A 23,852-nucleotide genomic window follows, 5' to 3' on the forward strand; every position below is an offset into this window, starting at 1 on the left:
AGGGCTGCCCTTGGGAGGCAGGTGCTCCTGGCCCCTCGCAGCTGCTCCCTGCCCAGCCGCTGCAGCACCGTCCCATGTGTGCTCTCAGGTGACCCAACACCAGAAGAACGTGCTGGACCTGAAGATTTTGGAGGTTCCAGATGTGTCCCGGGAGGAGCTGGAGGCCTCCTCGAGGAACATGCTGTCTCACGTGAAGAGGCTCGTAGATGAGCGAGACGAATACAGGGAGGTGTGTTTGCAGGGGGCCCAGCAGCCTGGTGGGACAGGTGGGGAGGGGCCTGGGCCTGGGGTCCTGGTTATGGGCCACTCTCCTCACCCTCACTCTCCCTCTCAATCCCGCACACCACCCCAACCCCTGACCAAGGTTCCTCAGGGACAGGACATGGGCACTCTCCCTGCAGTGCACAGTTACCTCTGAATCACCTGCATCAGGGTAGAAGTTGAACTTGGGGACCCTGCTCCATTCACGTCTCTGTCTCACTAAATATGTCATCGCTTTTTTAAAAGTTTCAGCACTGTTCTCCTGCCTCCCTCCTGGTTTTGCAGTGTCGGTGTCGGCTGCCATCTTCTCTTTCACTCTCTTTTGGTCATTTTTCACCAAGTTCTAGAGCGGGCACTGTGCCGGGCACAGGAGCACGCACTGAGACCCCCTCTCTGCCCTGCTGCAGATAATCGTGGACCTGACTCAGGAGCGGGACCGCCTCCGGGCACAGCAGCTGCCCTGCCCCCTCCAGGCCTCCAGTGTTGAGTCCGCACCCGGCCCAACCAGTGTCCTGTCCAGCGAACACGGGCATCACCTGGCCCTGGAACTGGAGGACACCAAGGCCAGGCTGTCCCACGTCAGCCAGGAGCTGTGAGTCCTCCAGTGCCCCGGCCTGTCTGCTCTTGTGTGTGTGTCACCAGCACGTTTCTAGCACATGTGGGTCACTGCCATGCGGTGCAGCGGACAGGAGAACTCTGTCTTGAGCCCAGAGTCCCTGGGTCCTCCTCCGAGCTCAGTCCCTGTTTGACCAGGGACGAGTCAGCTCCCACCCCGTGCAGCACAGGAGGGGTTCTTCGGGGGCTTTGGGCTCCTGCCAGTCCAGACATTACAGGCTTAGAGAGGCAGCCTGCTGTTTGCCCTCAGGCCCTGTGTGGGGCTCCAGTGGCCACACACTGGTATGTGTCCTTGGCTGGTGGGAGAAGTGTCTCGCCCCTTCTGGTGAGCCTGTTCCCCTTTCCTGCAGCTGGTGATGTCACCTGGCCCATCGTCTTGGGGGGCTGCCAACCATTACCTCCCTGCCAGTGGGCCTCACTGCCTGCCTGGTGGTGGAGGGGCACAGTGGCTCCTGGGCGCTCCTGGCCTGTCCTGCACCCTCACAGGAAAACTCAGTGTCTGATGTGTGTAGTCTGAGAGCAGGCATTGAAAACTTAAAAGTGACATTTGAGTCGGGAGCTTTTTTGAGCCCCACAAGCTCTCTCCTCATCCCCATTAGCCAGGTCCCCTTTCCTTCCCTCTGTGGTCTCCCAAGATAGTGGGCTTTCTGGGTGCTTCTGAGGAAGCCCTCACCAAGCGTCCTCTGAATTGCCCTCAGGGAGCAGAAAACAGAGCAGCTGGTGGCCACCAGGCATGAGGTGGGTCAGCTGGTGCTGGAGCTGCAGCACCTCAAGCAGGAGGTGAGCGGGAGCCTGTCGTGTGTGGAGAGGGTGGGGGCTAGGACACCCCAGTGACTGTGGCCCAAGGTCCAGGAGTGTAACCTCGGGACCTGTTTCCTTCCTGCTCAATGCAACCCTGCCTGAGAGCCAGGTGTCCTGAGAGCTGCTGTGGGGGTGATGTGTTTTAGTGACAGCATGGGGGCCCCCATGCAGCGGCCTGCAGCTGGAGCCTCTTGGCCACCGGGAACTGTCTTTTCTTGGGACTGCAGGGACTTGGCCCCTTTTCCCTCCCTGGTGGTGCCCTGAGTGAGGACCCCTGCCTTTGCCCACCTTCCAGAACTTCCAGCTTGCGGCCAGCGCCCAGTCTGCTGGTGCCCACCTGGGTGAGCTGCACTCCCTGAGGGAGAGGGGGCGCCTCGTGGGGAGGCTGGAGACACAGCTTGCACACCTCCAGGGGAAGCTGAAAGATGCGGATTTCTACCAGGCCCGCATAGAGGTGAGCCCCAGCCGCCTGAGATCCCTGTCCTGGACCAGGGAAGGGGAGCCAGTGCCTCTCCAGCTGACCCTTCCCTGCACTCAGCCTGTCTGTGGGACCCCCGAGGGCCTCCCCCTATTAGTGGGAGGAACGGGGGCGGGAGCATGGTCGAAGGGCCCTGGTTCTTTTAGGATTTTCCTTCTCCTGCTTCATGGCCCAGGGACGATCTGTCTATTCACAAATTATTTTTCTAAGACTTCTTGCAATTTCTCTGGCTAAACCTTGGCAGGACTGTTTCCTCATCTATAAAAGAGAGATAATTGTACTACTTCATGAGGCTCTTACAGTGAAATACCTGGTGTTCGGCAAGCCCCATGTTAAGCTCTCAGTGGTTACCCTGCTCTGACAGCAAGGTCTGGGTCCCTTCAGGGGAGGGTGTCAGTGCTGAGGGGGGACAGAGACTGAGACCCAGGCTAGGTTACTTGACACTTTGACCACTCACCCCAACTGCATCATGTCAGCAGCTGGCTCCAGACCCTGGTTTCCAAAGATTTGGGAGTTTTGCTCCCTTTTCAGATCCCAGGGTGTAGAGGCAGTGTGAGTGAGCTGGGTGAAGTCAGGGTGCCAGCTCACTGAGTGGGCCTGTTGGATCGGAAGAAATCATCACCTTTGCCAGCCAGGAAGCTTTGGAGGGGCCTGAACACAGGTCTGGGGAGCACAGGCTGTCCTCCCTGCCCGGCGGCTGGAGGCCGAGACCTCAACATGCTCTCCTGCTGCACACAGGCCCTGGGGTCCCTGGGCCAGGTGACAGTGGGTTGCGGATGGCTGTGGTCCGGGCTTGTTTCTCCCACCTACTCAGAGTTGTGTCTGGTCTCCCAGAAATGTTAGTGACACACTCGCCCTTCCCCTGTGGAGAAGGCACCCTGGGTGCTGTGCCAAATCCGCCTTGCCCGAGCAGAGTGGGAGTGGGAGGCCAGCTCTCGGCTTTGTCCTGGAAATGGTCCCCTGGCCCTGCTGGTGACAAAAGCACAGATCTCAGCACAGACAGGTTCTGGGACATGGCCCACATCATGTCCTGGAAATGCCACAGGTGGGAGAGTCACAGACAGCCATGTACAAGCTCCCCACAGCCCTGCAGACGTCAGCAGCCCTCCCTGCAGCCCTGCTTGGCCAGATGTCTTGTGTGAACTTCAAGTCCCTGAGGGCAGGGACAAGGTCTCCAACTGTGTCCCTGGGGCCTGGTGCACAAGGTGCGTGGTAGTCACCACACAAGTCAAGTAAAAACCCCTCTCTCAGCAATGAAAAGACTTGCAGCCTGGAGATCAGGAAAGGGAAAAGCTATGAGGTTTTGTCTCCTTGGGAATGGTGACAGTGTTCCTGTGATGGGCAGCAGAGCAGAGAGCGAGCATGATTGTCACTGCCGAGCTGGCTCACATCTGTGGACACCCGCCACGCAGGGGCCCTCCTCCAGGTCCCGGGGGAGCCACAGATGGCCCGGGGACCTGCTCAAGAGCCTGGCCAGGGTCGCCACTGAGAAACACATGAAAGGGATTAGGTGTCGATACCATGTGGGAGGAAAAGAGCTTGGGGTTCAGGGCCAGGACAAGGTTAATTTTGGTTAGAAAAATGAGCTCAGATTCCCTTGTTTTGTTCTTAACCTTCAGGCAGCTTCTGTGTGGCTCCTAGTCTGGTTTACATAAGGTTAAAACAACAACCAGAGCAGCGAGCAACCCGGCCTGGGCGACCCTAGGCGCAGTGGGAAGTGGGGTGCACAGGACGGTCCCTGACTTCCCTCTGCAAACAGCTGTCCCACCTCTGCTGCCAGGGCACAAGCTGGAGGACACAGGCAGAGAGAGATTGCCTGGAAGGGTCCTCTCGTCCCATGTTTTGTCATTGGCTGAAATTCCCGAGAGCAAAGGGCAGACGTGCAGGTGCCAGGTGCATCCTGAGCAGGGTGAGGGCCAGGGGGCCCTGTCTCAGCCCCCCGGAACAGTTACAGTTTCCTGGGGAGTGCTTGCTTCCAGAGGCGGTGACTTAGCCGGGCACAGTCCCAGCTGTCACCCCACTTGCTGGGTGTTGGGCAAGCCTTGTCCCCATCTATGAAAGCAGTGGTGGTCTAGGTGTCTCTGAGCACCTCGCACCTGGTATCGTGTGGCTTAGGTGGGAGCTTAGGTATCGTTTCTAGTGAGCTTGTCCTGGCAAATCCCTGTCCACAGAGACGGGGCCCCGGATTTGATCCATGCAGGGCAGGGCTGGGCGGGTTGTTGGCAAGGCAGCTAGGAGCTGGGTTATTGATGGGGCCTGGGGTACGGTGCTCACACACCTTTTTGTTGTCAATCCACACCCGAGCAGTGAGGATATTTTTTCCATTGAATTTTAGAGAGAGTGGAAAGGGGTGGGATGGGAGAGAGAAACATCAATGTGAGAGAGACACAACAATTGGCTGCCTCCCACATGTGCCCCAACTGGGGATTGAACCTGCAACCCAGGTATGTGTCTTTGACTGGGAATTGAACCCAAGACCCTCTGGTGCACAGACCGATGCTGCAACACTGAACCACACTGGCCAGGGCATGGTCACACACTCTTAAGAAATCTCCCCTGTGCCCAGGTTTGGGAGGGAAGATGTGCTGTGGGCTTGGTCTTCCTGCCCATCTGGCCCTGGGAGATGGGGTCCCAGCTCCACTCATCCTCCAGCCAAGGCATAGTCACGCACTGCACCCAGGGGATCCAACAGCTAAACCCTTCTCTGTCACCTTCAGTAGAAGGTGCTCAAGATATATTTGTTGATTTCAATCGGATCCTTAAGATTTCCAAGGCATTCCCCCCTTAATGAAAACAAAACCGTCCCCATTCTGCCCAGTCCCTCCCCAGCTAAATCAGTCCCCTCCGAGCCTGTTGGGAGGAAGGGATACCACTGCTTCCTGCATTTCCCCGCCCTCTCTGGCTTTCCGCACCACCCCCCACACACACACACTCAACCACAGCCAGGCTTGAGGATCGGGATTCAAGTCCAGTGAGTGCTTCCAGCCTCCCTTCCCCACCTCTGTGTGGCCTGGACCCCTCCCCCCAAGGTAGCTGTCCAAATGCATGGTCACCCTCCCCTAAACCTGCCGAGCTGTTGCTAAGCTGCAGTCACCACCCACCCACCCAGGAACTTAATCCGGAGCCTGTGAACCTTGGTTGTTCTTTCTCCCTGTGCCACCCCATGGGTCCAGGTGCTCCCCACCTGCAGAGCCCACCTCCCCATCTCCCAGCATGCCCCTGGCCCGAGGCAGGTGTTGGGAGAGTGAGTGTGGCTGCGGCGCTGGCCTCGGGTCCTCTGCTCAGATTGGCCCAGTGCCTGCCCTGGAGCCTTAGTATCGCTAGTGCAGGGGCTCCGCAAATACCTGGACTGGCCACGATGCCTCCGTCTCCTCTTGTTCACGCCGGAGCAGCCTTGCTAAGCTCCTCAGGCATCTCTCCAGTGCTCTTAGGTAAACTCCACACTCCGCCCTTGTCTGGCACTCACCCGCCTCCAGTCCCCAGTGGCACTCTGATCCAGCTACACCGAGCTCCCGTGGGGTGTCCTGGTGCCCACTGAGGCCTCCTCCGCCCACCCCACCTCCCCAAGTGCAAAGCCAGCTCGGGGCAGGTGGGCGAAACTCTGCAGGCTGCATCCCCCAGACTCCTCCTTCACGCTTCCTGTTCATCCCTTACCTCCAGGCATGGTCGTCACGTGGCGCTGTCATGATGTATCTTCCTGCCTGTCCCTACCCACACCAGGAGCTCCTTGAAGAGAGAGACTGTATTCTTGGCCTTGAGTTCGAGTTCTTGGTGCCAGCACGTGTCTAGCTCAGGGATGGCTGAGCTGCACACTCAGTCCAGGGGTGAAACCCGGCCCCCACCAGTTCTTATGAGTAAAGGCCTATTGGAACCCAGCCATGCCCACTTGTCCACATATTGTCTGGCCTCTTTTGCTACACCCGTAGAGCTGAGTAGTTGTAAAAGACTCACGACCTGAAAAGCCAGAAGGATTTACGCCCTGGTCCTTCACAGACCCACGTTTGCATGGCAGCAAACCCGGTGAGCAGGTGGAGCTTAGTGAGGGGCGATCTCCCTCCTCTGAGGACACCCCTGGGCTGGCTTTCGGTTGCCCTGGACACCTTGGACATCCCTGGGTACTGTGGCCCAGGGTGTGGTGAGGAAACAGTTGTTTCTTTGATCTCCCCCCGGAAAACGAGGGTCTGTCTGTTGCTTGGTAGATGGTTGCTCGGTGAGTGTCTTATAGGGACAGGAAGTGACGGTGATGGGCAACCCGCCTGTTTGCTGGGCCTCAGGCACCGAGCGCAGGGCATTTCACGTGCATTGTCGCGTTACATCTTCACACATAAGCCCCGTTTTCATGTCCATAGTGGGAAGGAGGGATCCACAGTCCAGGGATCTGCACTTGCTTCTGGTCCCACAGCTAACCATGCACGTGGCAGGCCCAGGAGTGAGAGCCCATCAGCCCACGTTTCCAGTCACTCCCAGTCACCATGAGAGCTCTGGGCCACTCAGGAACCGTCAGGCCTGGCCTGTGACTTCCTAAATGTAGTCCCTCAGCTGTTCGCTGGGCTGGGTCAAACCTAGCATCCTGTTCAGTTGGGGTCAGGCCCTTGGGAGGTGGTGGCTGTGGGCAGCTGCCAGAGGTGTGGCTCCTCCCTCCTGCAGGTGAGCTCTTTGCCAACTTTAGGACTCAGGCAGGCTTCTTGGGGTCTAGTCCCTCACTTCTGAGGTGGTGGGGTTTCCAAAGCAAGTTTAGATGTTTCTGTTGCCCAATACATGGTGAAGATTGATGCCACCAGAAAACTGAGACATATTTGAATAGTAGCTATAAATCTTTTTTTTTTTTTTAATATATCTTTATGGATTTCAGAGAGAGGGAAGGAGAGGGAGAGAGAGAGAAACATCAATGATGAGAGAGTCATCGATCGAGCCCACAACCCGGGCATGTGCCCTGACCGGGAATCGAACCCCGATCGCCTGGATCCCAGGTCGACGCTCAACGGCTGAGCGACGCCTGGCCAGGCTATAAATCGTTTTGTTCCATGTTGCGTTCTGCTTCTAGACACTTGTCCATCCCTGCCTGTCTCCAGATCCTCCAGGGCCCAACTCACATGCCACCTCTGATTGCCCCTCATGGCATGATTCAGCTGACAGTGTCATTGAATACTTCTGGGAGGCCCACGAGAACAGAAGTGGAATAGTCCTTCCCTGTGGGACTAGCCTGGGGGGGGGGGGTCAGGCCAGCTCAGTGTTGCCTCATAGTGGGCACTCTGGGAGCCCAAGCATCTGACTCAGTGGGTGGGACAGAGTGGAGTTGCAAGCACTTCTCAGAGGGAACAACTCTGGCTGGGTTTTAAAGGCTGAGTAGGAGTTGGTTGTAAGGATAAAGGGGCAGGCTGTGCTATGGGAGCTCAGGGCCTGAGAGTATGGTGATTGGGGTGAGTACTGGTGGGTAGGCCAGCTGGAGCACAAGGTGAGAATGCTTGGGGCAGTGGCCAAAATGGGAGAGCTGGGCCTTCTCCTTACTTAGAGCCCCTCTATGTGCTCCAGCTCACATCGCCGAATAGTTGGGGCTTCTTACCCATGTGGGCTCCTTAAGGATGGGTTGTAGGCAGCTGAGGGCAGTGGAGAGAACACAAGTCTTCAGCTCCCCAGCCTGAGTTCAAGCCCCAGCATTACCCCTTGCTGGCTTTGTGACTTGGGGCTTATTCCTTAATTTACCCAAGTCAGCCTCTTCATGTGGAGGAAGTGACTGTCCCTGCCTCCCTCTCGGGGCTGTTGTGAAGAGTGGATGAGGCAGGGACAGAGAATGCCTGGTGCAGGGCCAAAGACAGGCAGAGAGAGGGCACTCTGGTGAATCCAGAGTCCTAATGACCAAACCCTCCCCGCTGCCAGGCTCTGATCAGAACCATGTCCACTGACGGTGAGGTGCATGGTTTCCCCTCTACTAAGAACCCTGGATTCTGGCCCACACAGAGAAAATGAACAGGTGGCGGGTAAGCAGGAGCTACCGGCCACTCCTAGTTGTTATAACCCATAAGTGGGGCAAGCCTTGGAAAACTGCCCACTGAGAGAAAGGGACAGGTTCCCGTGTATGCATGTTTGCAGACTGTGAAGGCGTTCAGGGGAGACTCAGTGCCCCTAAGATCCTGAGTGGTGAAGGCAGGGCTCCGGGGTTAGGGAGCAGAGATGCGGGGAGGAACTGAACGGCTCCCCCATGTGCTGGGCACCTGAGACAGGAGTGAGTCCAGCAGACACCTCCTGGGAGGGGCCTGCAAGGGACAAGCCTTTGTGTTCCACACCCAGCATGTGCCTGACACATAGTAGGCCCATAGTACTTATTTGTTTGTTGTGTCTTACAGACTCCTCATTTCCAGGAAACTGCGGAGAGCTGTTGGTTTCCCGAGGGCGTGTGTAAAATGTTCAAATAGGAACTGTGTGTGGAACGAAAGCCTGTCTGAATAGCCCTTTTTTTCCAGGACCCAGATCAGTGGGGTGAATGTTGAATAGAGAGGTCCAGACTCAGCCCTGAAACCCGGGAGCAACTCTTAGCCCCAGCCCTTTTTTGTTAAGGAACCAGGCTCAATGAAGTCCTATTCTTGTCAGCAGGTGCACTTGTCCAACCAGAGAGGTTACACATGTCAGACACTCTCACACCTCGGCTGGCAAAAAGGGGACACTGAGGAAGGGTTTCCTTCCCGGATTTAAATAGCTTCTTGATTCATAGATTTTTTCATAGAGAAAGTCCATTGGCTTGGCCTCGTGGAAAAGGTGCAGGGGCTCAAAAGTGGAGACAGACTTTTCCTGTGGTGGCAGTTTTATCCCTAGGTTGTTGGTTTGGGCCCAGATGCCTGGAAGGACGCTGTCATCATGAAGCAAGGGCTTTAATCTGACGGTTTCGTGTATGTTTTTGCTGACCAGGAACTGGTACAAGATAACTTCACGTTGATGGACACCAAGTCCATCATGAAGGAGCAGCTGGCTGCGGCTCGGGCCCAGCGTGACGAACTTTACCAGCTGGAGGAGAAGAACCTGCAGCTGACACGGAAGCTGCGGGACCTGGAATTGGTATTACGAGCTGTTGTGACCCATGTAACACAGATTGGGGCAGTGTCAGGTTATGCGGTGCCCTGCTCTGATTTTCAGCTACTGGGTTGGTGCTACTGCTGACAAGCTGACCCGCTGACTGAGAGAGACGCTTGCTAAGCTCAGCGGCTTGAGTGGGCACCACTTAGGGTCCCCCAACCAGATAGGGCTTGACCGCTGTGCTGCTTTTCTGTAAGGATGGATGTACATGGGTGTCTGTTGCAAAAAGGGTCTCTGCTGGTGTGTGTGATGCGGGCTGAGCTGTGGTTTGTGAGTCCCATGGCCTTTCCGAGGTGTGTTAGGCCCGAGGCCTGCTCAGGGGCCTCAAAGCTGCCTTCATCACATTACTTGCTTTAAGGCCTGTGCTGTAGCTACTTTGTTCAGACACCACTCAGTTAGAGACCTCAGGTGTCTTCATCACCCAGGTCCCTGGCTCAACATCTCTTAGTGGTTGTAACTCTCACAGCTGGGCCTTGCAGGAGTCATTTCTGTGCAGCTGTGTTTTGGGAAGTGAGCAGGTGCACGGAGGCCCTTCATCTGGGGGAATGAGGGTGGATGCACAGGGACTGGGGCCTGTCCAGGGGCTGCCCCAGGCTGCATCCTCACGCCACCTCTCTTCCTGCATTAGGACAATGATGCACACAACAAGCGCACCGAGGAGCTGCTGGAGGAGATCACAGTCCTCAAGACTGCTCAGCGGGGGAGCTCGAGTGAGTCCGCCCACCTGGGCTTGGCGCTGGAGCAGCTGCCCCAGGACGCACCCCTGTCGGAGGGTAGGCCGCAGCCCCAGGTGCCCAGGAGCCAGCCCAGCTGTGGTGCCTCCCTCATTCAGGGAGCTGAGCCCTTGGCTCTGAGTCTTATGTGTCAGCCCATCCTCATGTCAAGGACATAGGATTCTATTCAAGGGTCGTTTAGAACTGTTTCCTCACAGTTCTCCCCAGGAGAACATGAAGGGTCTGGCATGCAATACAAAGTGTTGCCAGATTTCTCACTTCCCATATGGACAGTGCCAGCAGCTCACAGACTACAGCAAGCTGACTGCAGAGAATGTCTCAGATCGACCCATGGGTGACTGAAAGCTCTGGAGGGCAGGAGACATCCCAGGGGTCACTGATCTTCACTATAAATGTCCCCTGGGCATTATTTCCTCTGTTCATTTGCATAATTGGGCAAGATGGATGCTGTCTGTTCTCTGTCTCCCTGGGTAGGGGTTGCTAAGTGGCTGCTTCTCAAGGGACCCAGGCCTCTTTCTCTCCCTCTTGTGTCTGTGCCCTGCCCAACACCCCCGACAGAGGAGGTGTTGAGTTGGCCAGGGGTAGGTGGCTGGAGGGCAGCCAGTGCGTCAGGAAGCCTCAGCGCCTGGCAAACAATAGCCAGTTCCTGGTTTCAAACATAGCAACATGCACCTGAGGGGGCAAGGAATGTTTTTTGAGAACTTTACAGAGCAGGAGGGCTCTTGGCTGGTTTGGGGAGGGGGCTGCTTTTTCAATTCTGATAAACAGTCCTAAGCCTAATGGAAAGGCTGTTGAAAGCAGCTGGATATTTCTTCTCTTGCAGGGGTCCCATCAGTTCCAAACCTAAAATCAGTTCATCGAACTATCTATTGATCTGTGTGAGAAGTTAGTTCTTTCTGTGGTTTATGTGGCTGCAGTCCTGGGGCCGAGGAGTCCCTCGGGAAAACAGGGAGTCCCTCGGGGTCTGGGAGTTCAGGTTCATCCGGGAGGACCCCTGTCCCCTGGAGGCAAACAGAGGTGGTGCCAGCTGGCAGGGACCATCTCAGACCCAATGTGTTTCTGTAAGAGACCAGGGTGGCTGGTGGGGCTGGAAAGCCTCACTGACTCAGACTGGTCAAGGTAGTTTGTGAGCCCCTCGGGTCAGTGGCAGTGATTTATTCTCCATGTTCCCACTTCTACTCCTTCTCTGGAAGCTCATGAACAAAGTGGAATGTACTTCTGCGTGGGTGGTATGTGACTTTTTGAGGCAGAAAGGCCTGGCCTAGAGTCCTGGCTCCTCCACTTGTTAGCTAGGTGACCCCTTTTAAACCTGTTTCCTTATCTGCAAAATAGGGGCAATGAAGCTGCCTTACAGGGTTGCTGTGAATATCCTCTGAGAGGAGACAGCAAAGCACACGCTGTGCCTGGCCCACGGGCACCAACCAAAGAAGGCTGCTCTTATCGCCCTGCCTTAGTAGAAGATATCCCATTGCCCTGGTTCTTGGGGTGCTCATGAGCGCAGCACCCAGTAAAGAACCATCGGTTGTCTTCCCAATAAACTGCTGTCATCATAATAGCCTGAGGCACTGGCTTTTATGGGAGAGGAAATGAGGCTTGCAGTGAATTCCATTGTTGTACCTGAAGAACCTTCACAATGATTTCCATGAGTGCAGAGCTTCGGGTGAGACAATGGAAAAGCTTGGGGTGGGCATTGGTGATGGTTGCAGGACAGTGGGAATGTATCTAATGCCCCAGAACTGCTTGCTTAAAAGTGGTTAAAACAGTGAGCTCTGTGTTGAACATATTTCACCACAGTTTTAAAAAATGCTATTTTAAAAGTGAATGCTGCAGAGGTACTGTCCGAATGACGGCAGTGTGTGGATTACAGGTGTTTTAGTCGGTTAACATCGTTTGTAGCCTTGTCAGGACGAAGCCCTTCACGTGTCTCCTTGTGTTGATGGTGCGTGTCTGTGTGTGGTCAGCGCTGGGATACAGTCAGGACCATGACGGCTCATTTGCTGCCCTGCTGAGCTACCTGCTGCTGGGCCTTTAGCATGTTCTGGCTTCTTGGGTCTGCCCTGCTCTCCTTGCTGGGAGATGAGAAAACAGAGCGGGATGCAGACACTTTGTCCTTGTGATGGTCCAGAGTTGCTGGGCACACGCATTTTGTTTCCAGCTTGATGTGCCTGCTGTGAAAGCCGCCCCTGTGTTCTCCCAGCCCCTAGGGTGGTGAAGCAGCAGCAGGTGGAGGTGCCGCACTATTAGCAATACAGTGTGATAGGCTCCCAGGGCTGAGCACGTGGCGCTGGAGGGACAGGCGAGGGAACAACCCTGACCCCTCCTTCGAGGGCTTTCATATACATTCATTTTTTCTTCCTGAAAAAGCCCCGGGACTTACCTAAATTCACGCACCTGGTGTGGCAGGAAGGGCCCAGAACCCCCATACTCCTTGGATCTGTGCTCCCTTTTCTATTCTGCATTTAAGCTGTTTAAAAGCAAAGTAAAGTTTTCTATCTTTAACTTATGTTTTTATCCGCTTAGGATTTTTAAAGCAATTTAGATATACTATGTCATTCCTTTTCCAATGTAATTGTGAAATTACAAAATGAAATCTCTGTCCAAAGGACCTTATATGGGGATGGCAAGTAGTGGGCATATGTACCCCGTAGCCTCTACCACCCCTGGCGGACATAATGGTCAATTATTGTGCCCCCCCCTCCCCCAGCTGACCTACCCAGACTCCCACCACTCAGAGCTGGCACAGAAAATGACATCTGTTTGCCATCTCTGTTAGTCCCTGAAATCCTTGACTTGACAGTCAGGTTAGAACTTGGTAAAAGTGGTTCCAGCAGTTCCATGGCCTTGAACTTTTGCATTGGCTTCTTCACTGTCACCTGCTTTCCTCCTAAGCTCTGGGTCGCCCCCCTGGGAGATATCAGCTGAGCCAGCAGGGGACCATAGTGGCCTGAGGAACCCTCAGGTGCTGATCGCAACAGCACACTGTGAAAAAGAGAGGGTACCCAGATGACCTGTGGGAGACCATCCCAACCCCTCAAGCCTAGGGCTCGGGCTGATGGCTATCTTGAGCCCAGGGGCAGAGAGGGGAAATGGAGGCCCCTGGAATCTGGGTTCTGACACGACTTTGAACTTCAGCCTCCAGGAAGTCTGAATTTGAGCTGAAGGAATGCACCTCCAGTAACATCCTGAAGCTGGAGGAGAGCCAGAGCCTCCAGAGCTCCACCCAGGGGCTGCAGGACACGTCCCTGGCACTGCAGAAGAGCAACCTCAAGTGCGAGGAGCTGGAGAGGGAGAACCAGCAGCTCAGCCAGAAGGTAACCATGGGTGGTGTCTGGAACCCACGGGCAAGCAGGTGGCCAGGTGGAGCCCCCAGGTGCTTGTGAGGCTGCGCAGCTGTGAGAAATGCAGAATCCAGGGCAGCCACGGGGTAGCACAGGGACAAGGGCAATTAATCCCTGAGAAGAGTCAGGAGGCATCATGATGTGTCCCTGCAGCAAGTGACCAGACAAGATGGACCTCTGTGTGCCTTGTTGCCTTCATCTGTGAAATGGGGTTGACTATGGACCCACCTAATAGGTGGTGTGAGGGTCGTGTGAGTTAGTGTAGATGAAGGGTCCAGCACATGGTAAGCGGTTAATGGAAAGAGAGCAGCGCCCTGTTCAAGAGCCCCGGGTGGGCGTGGGAAAGGAGCAGTGATGGGAGATGTGCACCTGCGTGTGGGATCATTGATGGGCCGTATCGGGGCATTGCTGTGGGTAAACAAGGTCCGTGCTCACTCCCCTTCCCGTCGGTGGGATGAGGGGGGAGGTGGCTGGACTGCATTTCCTTTCTGGACAGCCCCCGGGTCTCCCCAGCAGCACAGTACAACATGGACATCTGGGGGACAGGCAGGCTCACAAACCAGGCTTGGTCCTACAGTCAGGAGGACCCCATTCCCACAGCAAGGAGGGCTGGGAGAGGCTAGGATGGCCTCCTGTGCTGGCCACTCTGGGTCTGGGGATCAATTCCTACAGCCACGCTGCGGATGGCAGGGCGGCACTGTGGGCTCTGCACACAGCTTGACCACATCCTGGATGGGGGGGGGGGCAAGGGCACTCTTGCTTGCTGACCGCCTTGTGGGACTGGTGCTTTCAGGTGTCTGGGTGTCTGCCCCAACCTACCCATGAGTCCCGCCAGTGTCATTTGCTGAAGCTGCATCGGCAGCAGGAAGGACACGGGCTACAGGCAGGAGACCTGGGTCCAGCTCTGCTGGCACTTTATCTCTGGGTGAGGCTCAGGGCAGCCCCTCCTGTGGAGTGGTTTGCCCAGGCCTCCCGTGGAACATCCAAGGTTCCATGACTCAGTCTCCTGTCCCCTTGAGGCATTGTGTGCCTTGCAGCACAGTAGCTGGCAAATAGTTTGTCCTTTCTCTGTGGGACAGTAGGAAGCCTGCCTCATGCCGTGTCCCTCGGTGCAGCCCGCACAGGGAAAGCCACTGGACAGTGTGGGGTTCTTAGGCTCACGTGGGCCTGGCGCAGGAAATGTCTCTAAATGGCAGTCCAACCTCTGCCGAGATAACAAGAATTTTCCGTTAGAAAGATGAGACCTCCGACTCGGCGGGTCCTCCCGGGTCTGCTGCAGAAGGCCTGCGATGTGACCTGTGGCCCAGCGCCCGCAGGCCCGAGAGATGCCGCTGGTGCTTCTCCTCCCTCGGGGTCCACTCCAGTCCTTCCTCTGCACAAGCAGGGCTGGCGGTGGGTGCCGTCACCCTGGCACGGCTCCTTATCCCCCCATCTCTCGGGTCCCACCCATGCTTCCTCTCTGCATCAGTTCCCTGGTAGGACACCATGTGGTCCTGTCACAGCCCTCGGGAGCCATGTCTTGGCTCAGAGTCCCTGGTAGAGAGGCAAGGCCACAGTTTCCAGACCAGAGCTGCCCTGTGCCAGGTGCCAGGAGCCCTGGGAAGGCGGTCCTTCTGCTCTGTGGAGGGCTCCTCCTTCCATCCTGCGGGCTTCCCTTGATGGAAGGCACAGCCTCTGACAAATCTAAGACAGCATGGCCACTCTGGGAGGTGTCCAAGAAGGAGGGAAAAGGGTCAGCCAGGACCCTGTGCTCTGGAGTCCCCTGCCCCCTGGTGCCAGCTCTGGTCTCCCACCACTCAGAGTATCACCCAGGTTGTAGGCTCACTTTGGTCTGAATGTCTCTAAACCCCAGTTCCCGAAGTTAACATTCTTCCCTGTAACTCAGGACACTTCTGTGGACCTTAGAGGAGGTGCCTCTCCCACATCTAACTGCATTGATATCCCAAGAGTTCATTTCTTCAACCAGGATCCCTGGTTGTCAGAGGAAGAGAGGCAGCCCCTTGGGGGCCTGTCATGGAAACAGTAGGGCAGCGCAGGGGTTGGTAGGCCGGTCCTTGGCACCTTCGTGCTCTGGGGACCACAGCCTCACCCCATGAGCCCAAGTCTTTGGGAAGAACGAGAAACCCTGTGGGACCAGCTCTCATCTCAGCCCAGCGAGCTCTCCTAGGGGAATGGAGTCCTTCAGGGACCGACAGGAACAAGGGCTCCAGTCCAGGGCAGAAAGGATCAGACAGAGAGAAAGGTGGGGGTGTCTAGCAGTGTGGGTGTGACGTGGGGCAGTCACATCTCAGGCCAGAAGCAACAACAGTCAGATACACAAAGGCTGGAGCAACGTTCTTTCTCTGGGAGGGAAGGGGCGGCAGGGTGAAGTATCCACAGTAAGGGGGGTGAGCGAGGTGGGGGTTGGGGGCATACTCCACAGGCCCCGGCTGAATGACAGCAGGGCTGGGGTCGGCCCACCACTGTAAGTGGAGCTCGGCCACATCCTCACTGTGGGGCTTGGACAAATTACTCGATTTCTCTGACCCCGTACCCTTCCCTGAATGATGGTTGGTGACAATTGTCCAGGGCCTTCCCCCTCAGAGCCACTCTCAGGTATGGGCCCTGCCACTGAGGAGATGCCTGGTTCCCTGCTGAGCCCAGGCCTTGTGCTAAGAAGTGAGGCAGTGATGAGGAAGGACCAGAAAGACATTCTTTCTTCTGAGAAAGACTCAGACACGTGGCATGTTGTAGCGCATGTTGCTATTGGCTCTGGCTGGATGAGGCTCCCCCATTGGAGAGTCCCCAAGTTGGGTCAGGGGGCTTGGTGTGCTGACAGGGGGATGTGAGGACATGAATGGGAGCCCCAATGTGCCTGGCCCTCTCCACTCACGGGGAAGAAGCGAGCCTGGCTGCTGTTTCCAGAGGAGTCTGGAGACAGAAACCTTTACCTGTGAGAGAAAGGCAGGGTGGCCCTCCCCCAGACAAGAGGGCAGAGCTGACATTAGAACAGCCATCCTTCTGGGAGCTTTGTAAACCTACCTGTGCCATCCACACTCCAGACAGGTGAAGAGAGCAGGCTCCTGGTCCTGGCTGCCCACTGGGTCACTGGGGGTCTAAGAGACCTACCCCTAGAGGTTTTAATTGGTGTCCTGAGGCCTGGGGTCTTTAAAGGCTTTGAGAACCATCTTTGACCTTGGAGATCCACTGTTTAGAGCAGTCACCCCAAACCAGCAGCATCAGGGTCACAAGTCAACATGCAAATTCTTGGACCCCAGCCCCAATCGACTATGTCAGAAGCCCTGGTGGGGGGGGAGGACAGGGCTCTCACAAGGGATCAGTTGTTTCCTCCTGCTTGCCACCTGCCAGCTGTGTGCTGAGCACTTCACACTGACAGAGGCTCCTGATGATGCCTGTTGCTTGCTGGCCCTGTGTCAGTTATGGAAACCCACTTGTGGTCACATTGGTAGCAGGAAGCAAGCCTTTCTCCCACCTCCCAGCGGGTGATGAGTTTGGTGTCAATGGGAAGGACAGCAGCATGGGCCTCACCTGGGAGCGGAACCTCAGGTCCCGCCCTGGCCTCCTGAGTCTGAGTCTCTGTCCATCACGTTGTTGAGGTGTCAGGCACAGTGTGAGAGAAGTGCTGATCTTGGCCGTTCCTGTTCAGGGAGGTTGGGCACTGGTGGGTCCCAGCAGAAGAACTTTTTGCGGGGCTGGTGACTGGGCCATTGTCCAGGCAAGATGGAAGGTGGTGTGGTCTGTGGCAGGCAGTGGGCTGTGGAGCAGGGAGCCACATGGGGAAAGAGGACAGGCCTTGGGGACACATTTACTTGGAGGGTGAGAGGAAGGAGAGACATGGCAGAGGGCCACTCCGAGAAGCTGGGTGAATAGGAATATCCCCAACCAGGTGGAGTACCTCCAGGATATCCAGTGGGTGTGGCTGCTGGTCCCAGGACATGTGACCTGGCTCCAAGGATAGTAGTAGACAGGACCTAAGATGGAAGCAGAGAGAGTGAGGAGTGGTGAGCTGGGAGGGAAGCTGACCGATGGGGGCCATGAACTTTTTCTCTACCATGAGCTGAAGGTGCAATCTGTGGGCTGAGAATTAGTGGTCAAGGGTGTGGGGAGATCACTGCAGAACAAGGCCTGATGCGGGGAGGCGGCCCAGTGATGCCATCAGGAGCCAGCTTGTTTCTCCCTGCTCTTCTGGCCTTGGCAGTGGCCGTTGGACATCCCCAAGGTCAGGAAGAAGGTTTTTCCTTGAGAAAAGGCCTGTTAAAGTATCTGTGGGGCTGACAGCTTTGGGGTTTCTTCAAATTACACTTCACTTCATAAAACTAACTTTTCAATGGGCTTGGTCTTTGGCTCTGAAGATTGAAGAGCTGCAGATGGAGCTGCAGAAAGAAAAGGAGAGCAGCCAGGATTTGGAAATCCTCAGTGAAGAACTGATGGAAGACAGAGAACAACTGCACAGCCACATGGAGACTCTGAAGGCTGACAAGGCCAGACAGGTAGGTCCTCTAGAGTGAACAACTCTCCTGGAGCCCCTGCCTGCAAGAGGGAGAGTCCAGGATCATAGCCATGTCCTGGTAATTGATCAGTGATCCACGGGACTCTGGTTTCCTCACTCAGCTGCAGCTCAGACAGCAATTCTCAGCCACAGCAGGGGGATGGGGCAGATGTTGCCTCCCAGGGACACTGGCCATCTTCCTTTTGATAGTCATGACTTGGAGGAGGGAGGAGGTGCTCCTGGCTATGGTGGGTAGAGGCCAGGGATGCTGCTAAGTGTCCTGCAGCTTATGGGTCAGCCCCACAGGACAAAGAATGAACTTTCTCCAAATGCCCAGTGTCACACTGAGCATTTGTCACCCTGGCAAACCTCCAGGGCTGATCTGCCTCCCACCACAAGAAGTCCCAGGGTAGGCAGTCCGGTGCTGGGGCAGCATCTCAGTGAGGCCATCAGGAGCCAGGCTTCTCTCTCTGTGCTCTGCTGGTCTTGGCAGAGACTATTGTACCTCCCCAAGAAATGGGCAGGAAGAAGGGTTTTCCTTGAGAAAGGCCTGTTAAAGTGCCCGTTGGGGGAGATTCCAAGATGGTGGTAGATTGAGTGGAAGCTGCACTGACACTCTCCCAGGACCAAACTGGAATTACAACTAAAGTATAGAAAAACCATCCTGAATAATTAACTGCAACTGAAGACTAGTTGGAGAGCACCCTCATAACCAAGGACAAAAAATGGAGACCACATAGAGACTGGTAGGAAGTGGGGAGGTGTGAGAGGGATGGCTGGGATCCCACAGGCAGCAGCTGAAGATCTGGAGGGATATTTCAGCTGTAGGGTTTTTCCACTGAGAACTCTGGGGTCTAAACCCTAGGATGGGCTTCCCAGACTGGAGCACAAGAACCTAAAAAGGTGCTCACATATCATCTGGCTGTGAAAACCAGCAGGGTTTCTGTCTGCCAGTGAGAAGCAGCTGGAAATGCAGGCACCTCTTAAAGAGCCAGCACACAAAGTTTCCTGTGCAGCCACTCACCTTGGGCTGTGGCAGAGGGAGGGCAGAGTGAACTAGAGCTGTGTGAGGAGAATGTAGGGGTGCTGGCTTAGAGGATAGAGCTCAGAGGGCAGCCATCTGTATTCTTAGGTTGAATCATTTCCCCATACAGTGGAGGACATTTTTCTCAGGCAGACATTTGCCTTCCAAGCAGCTTTTGCCTGGAGGAGGGGGGAGAAGCAACTGCCCCACTCTGTTGGAAATCCTCCCACCCCACGCTGTGGAGTTTCTACAGCCTGAGGCTCATTAAGATACTTAATAACAATCAGCATCTGGGTGCTTTGAGTCTTTGCCAAATTTTCTCTGGACCCAGGGCTTGGAAAAGCAGGCCTTGATGCACATCCTGGTCCTGTCCAAACACATCCAGCCCCAGCAGCGGGAACAACAAGTTGTGGAGTGTGGAAAACTTCAATCATGGTACTCAAGGCCAGTCACAAACAGCGTCTGACATTGGCCTGCACCAGAGACCTTCCAAAAAGACTGGGAGTCCTAGCAGGTCTACCTAATATATATAGAAACAAATTCAAACAGTCAGCCAAAATGGGGAGACAAAAAAACAAGCCCCAAATGACAGAACAAAAGAATTCTCCAGGAGAAGAGCTAAATGAAATGGAGATAAGCAATCTATCAGATATAGAGTTCAGAATACTGATCATAAGGATGCTCAACAGCATGAGAAATAAATGGATATTGAAGGAAATTAAGAATGACATAGTAGATAGAAATTTTTAAAAATCATTGGAAGAAATAAACAGCAGATTAGGGGAAGCTGAGGATAGGCTTATTAGAAGACAGTGTAGGGAAAAATCACTCAGAGAACCAAAAAGAAAACAATTAAAAAACAGGAGGACAGTTCTGCCAGCATATCCCGGCTGTTGAGCATTGACCTATGATCCAGGAGATTGAGGTTCAATTCCTGGTCAGGGCTCATGCCTGGGTTGTGGGTTCGATCCCCAGTGGGGGCATGTAAAGGGCAGCCGATCAATGACTCTCTGTTATTGATATTTCTATCTCTATCTCCCTCTCCCTTTCCCTTCCTCTGTCTGAAATCAATAAAAATATATTTTAAAAAAACCAACCCAAAATGGGGACAGGTTAAAGGAGCTGTGGGAAACCATGAAACATAATAATATTTGAATCATAGGAATGCCAGAAGATGTAGAAAGTAAGCAAGGGTTAGCGAACCTGTTTGAAGAAATAATGGCGGATAACTTCTCAAATGTGGTGAAGGAAAATATCACACAAATTCAGGAGGCAGAAAGAGCCCCAAGCAAGAAGATCCCAAAGAGGCCCACATCCAGACACACCATAATTAAAATGCCAAAAATTCAAGAAAAGGAATCTTAAAGGCAGCAAGAGAAAAGCAATCTGTTACCTACAAAGGAGCTCCCATAAGGCTGTCAGCTGACTTCTCATCAGAAACTCTACAGGCCAGAAGGGAATGGCATGGAGTATTCAAGGTAATTGAAAACAAGGATCTGAAACCAAGACTACACTATCCAGCAAGGCTATTATTCAAAATAGATGGTGAAATAAAGAGCTTTCCAGATAAAAAAAAAAAAAAAAAGGCTAAAGGAGTTTATCACCACCAAACCAGTATTGCAAGAAATGTTAAAGGGACTGCTTTAATGAGAAGTAGAAATAGAGAGAGAGAAACATAGGCATAAAGAATTAAAATGGCAATAGATAAGTACCTATTAATAATAACCTTAAATATACATGTATTAAATGTTCCAATCAAAGGACATAGGGTAGCTGAATGGACAAGAAAACAAGACCCAAACATATGCTATCTACAAGAGACCCACTTCAGAACAAAAGACACACAGGCTGAAGAAAAACAAAACCAAAACTTGTGGAAACTTTAAAGGAGAGATCAACAGCAATACAGTTATAATAGGGGACTTTAACACCCCACTAACTATACTGGATAGATCTTCCAGACAAAAAATCAACAAGAAAACAGTGATTCTAAATGAGACACAAGATTAGGTGGATTTGACATTTACAGAACATTTCACCCCAAAGATGCAGAATACGCGTTCTCCTCAGGTGCACATGGGACATTCTCAAAGATAGACAACATGTTAGGACACAAAACAAGTTTTTACAAGTTCAAGAATATTGAAATCATATCAAGCATCTTCTTGGACATTTATACCATGGAATACTATGCAGCTATAAAAAAGAAGGACCCCTTACCCTACGAGACAGCATGGTGAGACCTGGAGAGTATTATGCTAAGTGAAATAAGCCAGTCAGGGAAATACAATTTCACATGGTCTTACTCATATGTGGATTCTAATGAACAGAATAAACCAATGAACAAAATAGATCCAGAGGCATACAAACATGGAACAGGCTGCCGAATCTCAGAGGCAAGGCCGGGGTGGGTGGGGAGAGATTTATCTGAGAACTCACATGCATATATGCATAACCCATGGACACAGACAATAGTGTGGTGAAGGCCTGGGGGGAGAGGTGCAGGGGGGAGGGGATCAATGGAGGAAAAAGGGGGACATCTGTAATACTTTAAACAATAAAGATAAATTTAAAAAATAATAACAAAGTGTTCTATAGGGTCACTGCTTTGGGGTTTGCTTTAAATCACAGTTCACTTCATGAAACTGACTTTTGCATGGGCTGGGTCTTTGGCTCTGCAGATTGAAGAGCTGCAGATGGAGCTGCAGAAAGAAAAGCAGAGCAGCCAGGATTTGGAAATCCTCAGTGAAGAGCTGATGGAAGACAGAGAACGATTGCACAGCCACATGGAGACCCTGAAGGCTGACAAGGCCAGACAGGTAGGTCCTCCAGAGTGAACAACTCCCCTGGAGCTCCTGCCTGCAAGAGGGAGAGTCCAGGATCATAGCCATGTCCTGGTAATTGATCAGTGATCCATGGGTTTCTGGTTTCCTCACTCAGCTGCAGCTCAGACAGCAATTCTCAGCCACAGCAGGGGGATGGGGCAGATGTTGCTTCCCAGGGACACTGGCCATCTTCCTTTTGATAGTCATGACTTGGAGGAGGGAGGAGGTGCTCCTGGCTATGGTGGGTAGAGGCCAGGGATGCTGCTAAGTGTCCTGCAGCTTATGGGTCAGCCCCACAGGACAAAGAATGAACTTTCTCCAAATGCCCAGTGTCACACTGAGCATTTGTCACCCTGGCAAACCTCCAGGGCTGATTTGCCTCCCACCACAAGAAGTCCCAGGGTAGGCAGTCCAGTGCTGGGGCAGGGTCTCAGTGAGGCCATCAGGAGCCAGGCTTCTTTCTCTGTGCTGTGCTGGTCTTGGCAGAGGCTATTGTACCTCCCCCAGAAATGGGCAGGAAGAAGGTAGAGGGTGAAGGTACGAGGGAAGGTCTCCCCGGGACCCTCTGTCAACATCTCATTGGCCAGACCCAACACATGACTAGCCCTAGCTGCAAGGGAGGCTCGGTATAAAGTACTTGAGTTTCAGCCTCTCTCATGGAGTTGAAGAGGGTGCTGACAAGGTGCTGTGTATCATGCAAGGGCAGGCGCGGTCCTCACCCTGATCTGGCTTATGGTTTAGAAGTCAGAATGACAGGTGACAAGCCAGGTAACTTCAGACGTGTGCTATTGAGGGAATGTGCGTGAGTCCTGGGAGAGCCTTGCTAGGTGCAGGACATTTAAATAGTGGTGCAGGGCTTCTCTTACGAGCTGACGCACACTGAGCCCTGGAGGGTGAAGAGGAGCCCGTGATGCTGAAGGCCGGAGCTTGGAGGGCGGTGTGTGTTCAAGGCAGAGAGAAGGTCACATGCAATGTCTGTGGGGAGAGTGTCTTAAGGAGACGCCACAGGGGTGGGCCAGCTCCTCGGGCCCCTGCCGACCAGGATAGAAAGAACCGAGGGACATCACTTTCACTGTGTTAAGTAGGAGGAGATGTAGTTTATGTTTCTAAACCAGCCTGGCTCTTGTGCATGTGTTTGACTTGAACTGTCTCAGTGAGGATCTCCGTGCCCTTCACCTTGTGTCCATATCAGGCCTCTGGGAAATGTTAGGACTTCTGTTGGGTCCACGGTGGGGTGGTCTTTCCAGGCCTACACTTTAGTCCCCCAGCTTGGACCCAAACCCCTGAAATGTGTTCACACAGCTGCCTGTGTCTTTTTCATTGTGTTTTCGTGCAGATCGATGATCTTGATCAAATAAGGGTTTGTCTCAACGAACTGGTCCGGTCTCTGCGGCAGAGGTCCCAGGTCACCAGTGAGGCCTGCATGAAGGACATCAAGAAGGGGAGCAGAGACCTCCACCAGACGGTGGCAGAGACCAGCACCAGCCTCAACAAGCTGCAGTTGGTGAAGCAGCAGCTGTACCGGGACCTGGAGCAGATGACCGAGCAGGTGGAGCAGGTGGCGGAGCTGGAGAAGGAGAAGGAGAAGCTGGCCAGGGAGGTGTCCTCTCTGATGACAGCCACCGACGCCCTGGAGTGTGAGAACCAGGGCCTGATACTGGAGAACCAGAGGCTGCAGCAGACCCTGGAGAGCAGCAGCCAGAAGTCACAGGCCCAGGAGCAGGAGCTTGGGGAGCTGGAGGCGGAAAGCCAGGCCCTGCAGCAGGGCCCGGAGGCCCAGCAGCTCGCCACCAAGCAGCTGGGGAGGCCCGAGGAGGAGGCGCAGCTGGAGGCAGCTTATGAGGCCCTGCTGCAGGAGCACACGTGCCTGGGCTCGCTCCACGAGCACCTGTCAGGGGAGTACGAGGCCCTCAAGGACGAGCATAGCCGCCAGAAGACGCTGCTGCATCGCACCCTGGAGCTGGTGCACAAGTCTCAAAAGGATAGGTGCGTGCCGGCTGCTGACGGGCAGACTGGCGGGCTCCCCTGGGCTCCTTTCCCCCTTCGCTCTGGCCCCTCGAGTTTCCTCTGGACCTGCTGCTTCACAGTGAATAGAAGTACATCGAGCTTCACCTTCAGCGGTGTGGCTTTTGTGCAGCTGGAGACAGGGGCAGGAGGGTCCCCAGGGGGAAGGGTGTGCACACTACTCCCAGCTCAGGGAAACCACGTGTCAGCTTTGG

General features: G+C 54.3%; 1 protein-coding gene across 1 annotated transcript in view; it reads left to right on the top strand.

Moving 5' to 3' along the window:
* The window catches only part of LOC148091705 (protein Daple-like), a 60,918-nt gene that overhangs the window by 13,033 nt on the left and 24,033 nt on the right, over positions 1-23,852 (top strand). Inside the window, 9 exon segments of the mRNA XM_087823773.1 lie at positions 89-229; positions 669-853; positions 1,575-1,656; positions 1,973-2,131; positions 9,059-9,205; positions 9,852-9,996; positions 13,090-13,268; positions 17,648-17,785; positions 22,970-23,619. Coding sequence (XP_087679899.1) covers positions 89-229; positions 669-853; positions 1,575-1,656; positions 1,973-2,131; positions 9,059-9,205; positions 9,852-9,996; positions 13,090-13,268; positions 17,648-17,785; positions 22,970-23,619 — 1,826 coding nt within the window.

Source organism: Miniopterus natalensis, chromosome 13 (assembly GCF_054644295.1).
Source record: "Miniopterus natalensis isolate mMinNat1 chromosome 13, mMinNat1.hap1, whole genome shotgun sequence".
NCBI classification, from domain to species: Eukaryota; Metazoa; Chordata; class Mammalia; order Chiroptera; family Miniopteridae; genus Miniopterus; species Miniopterus natalensis.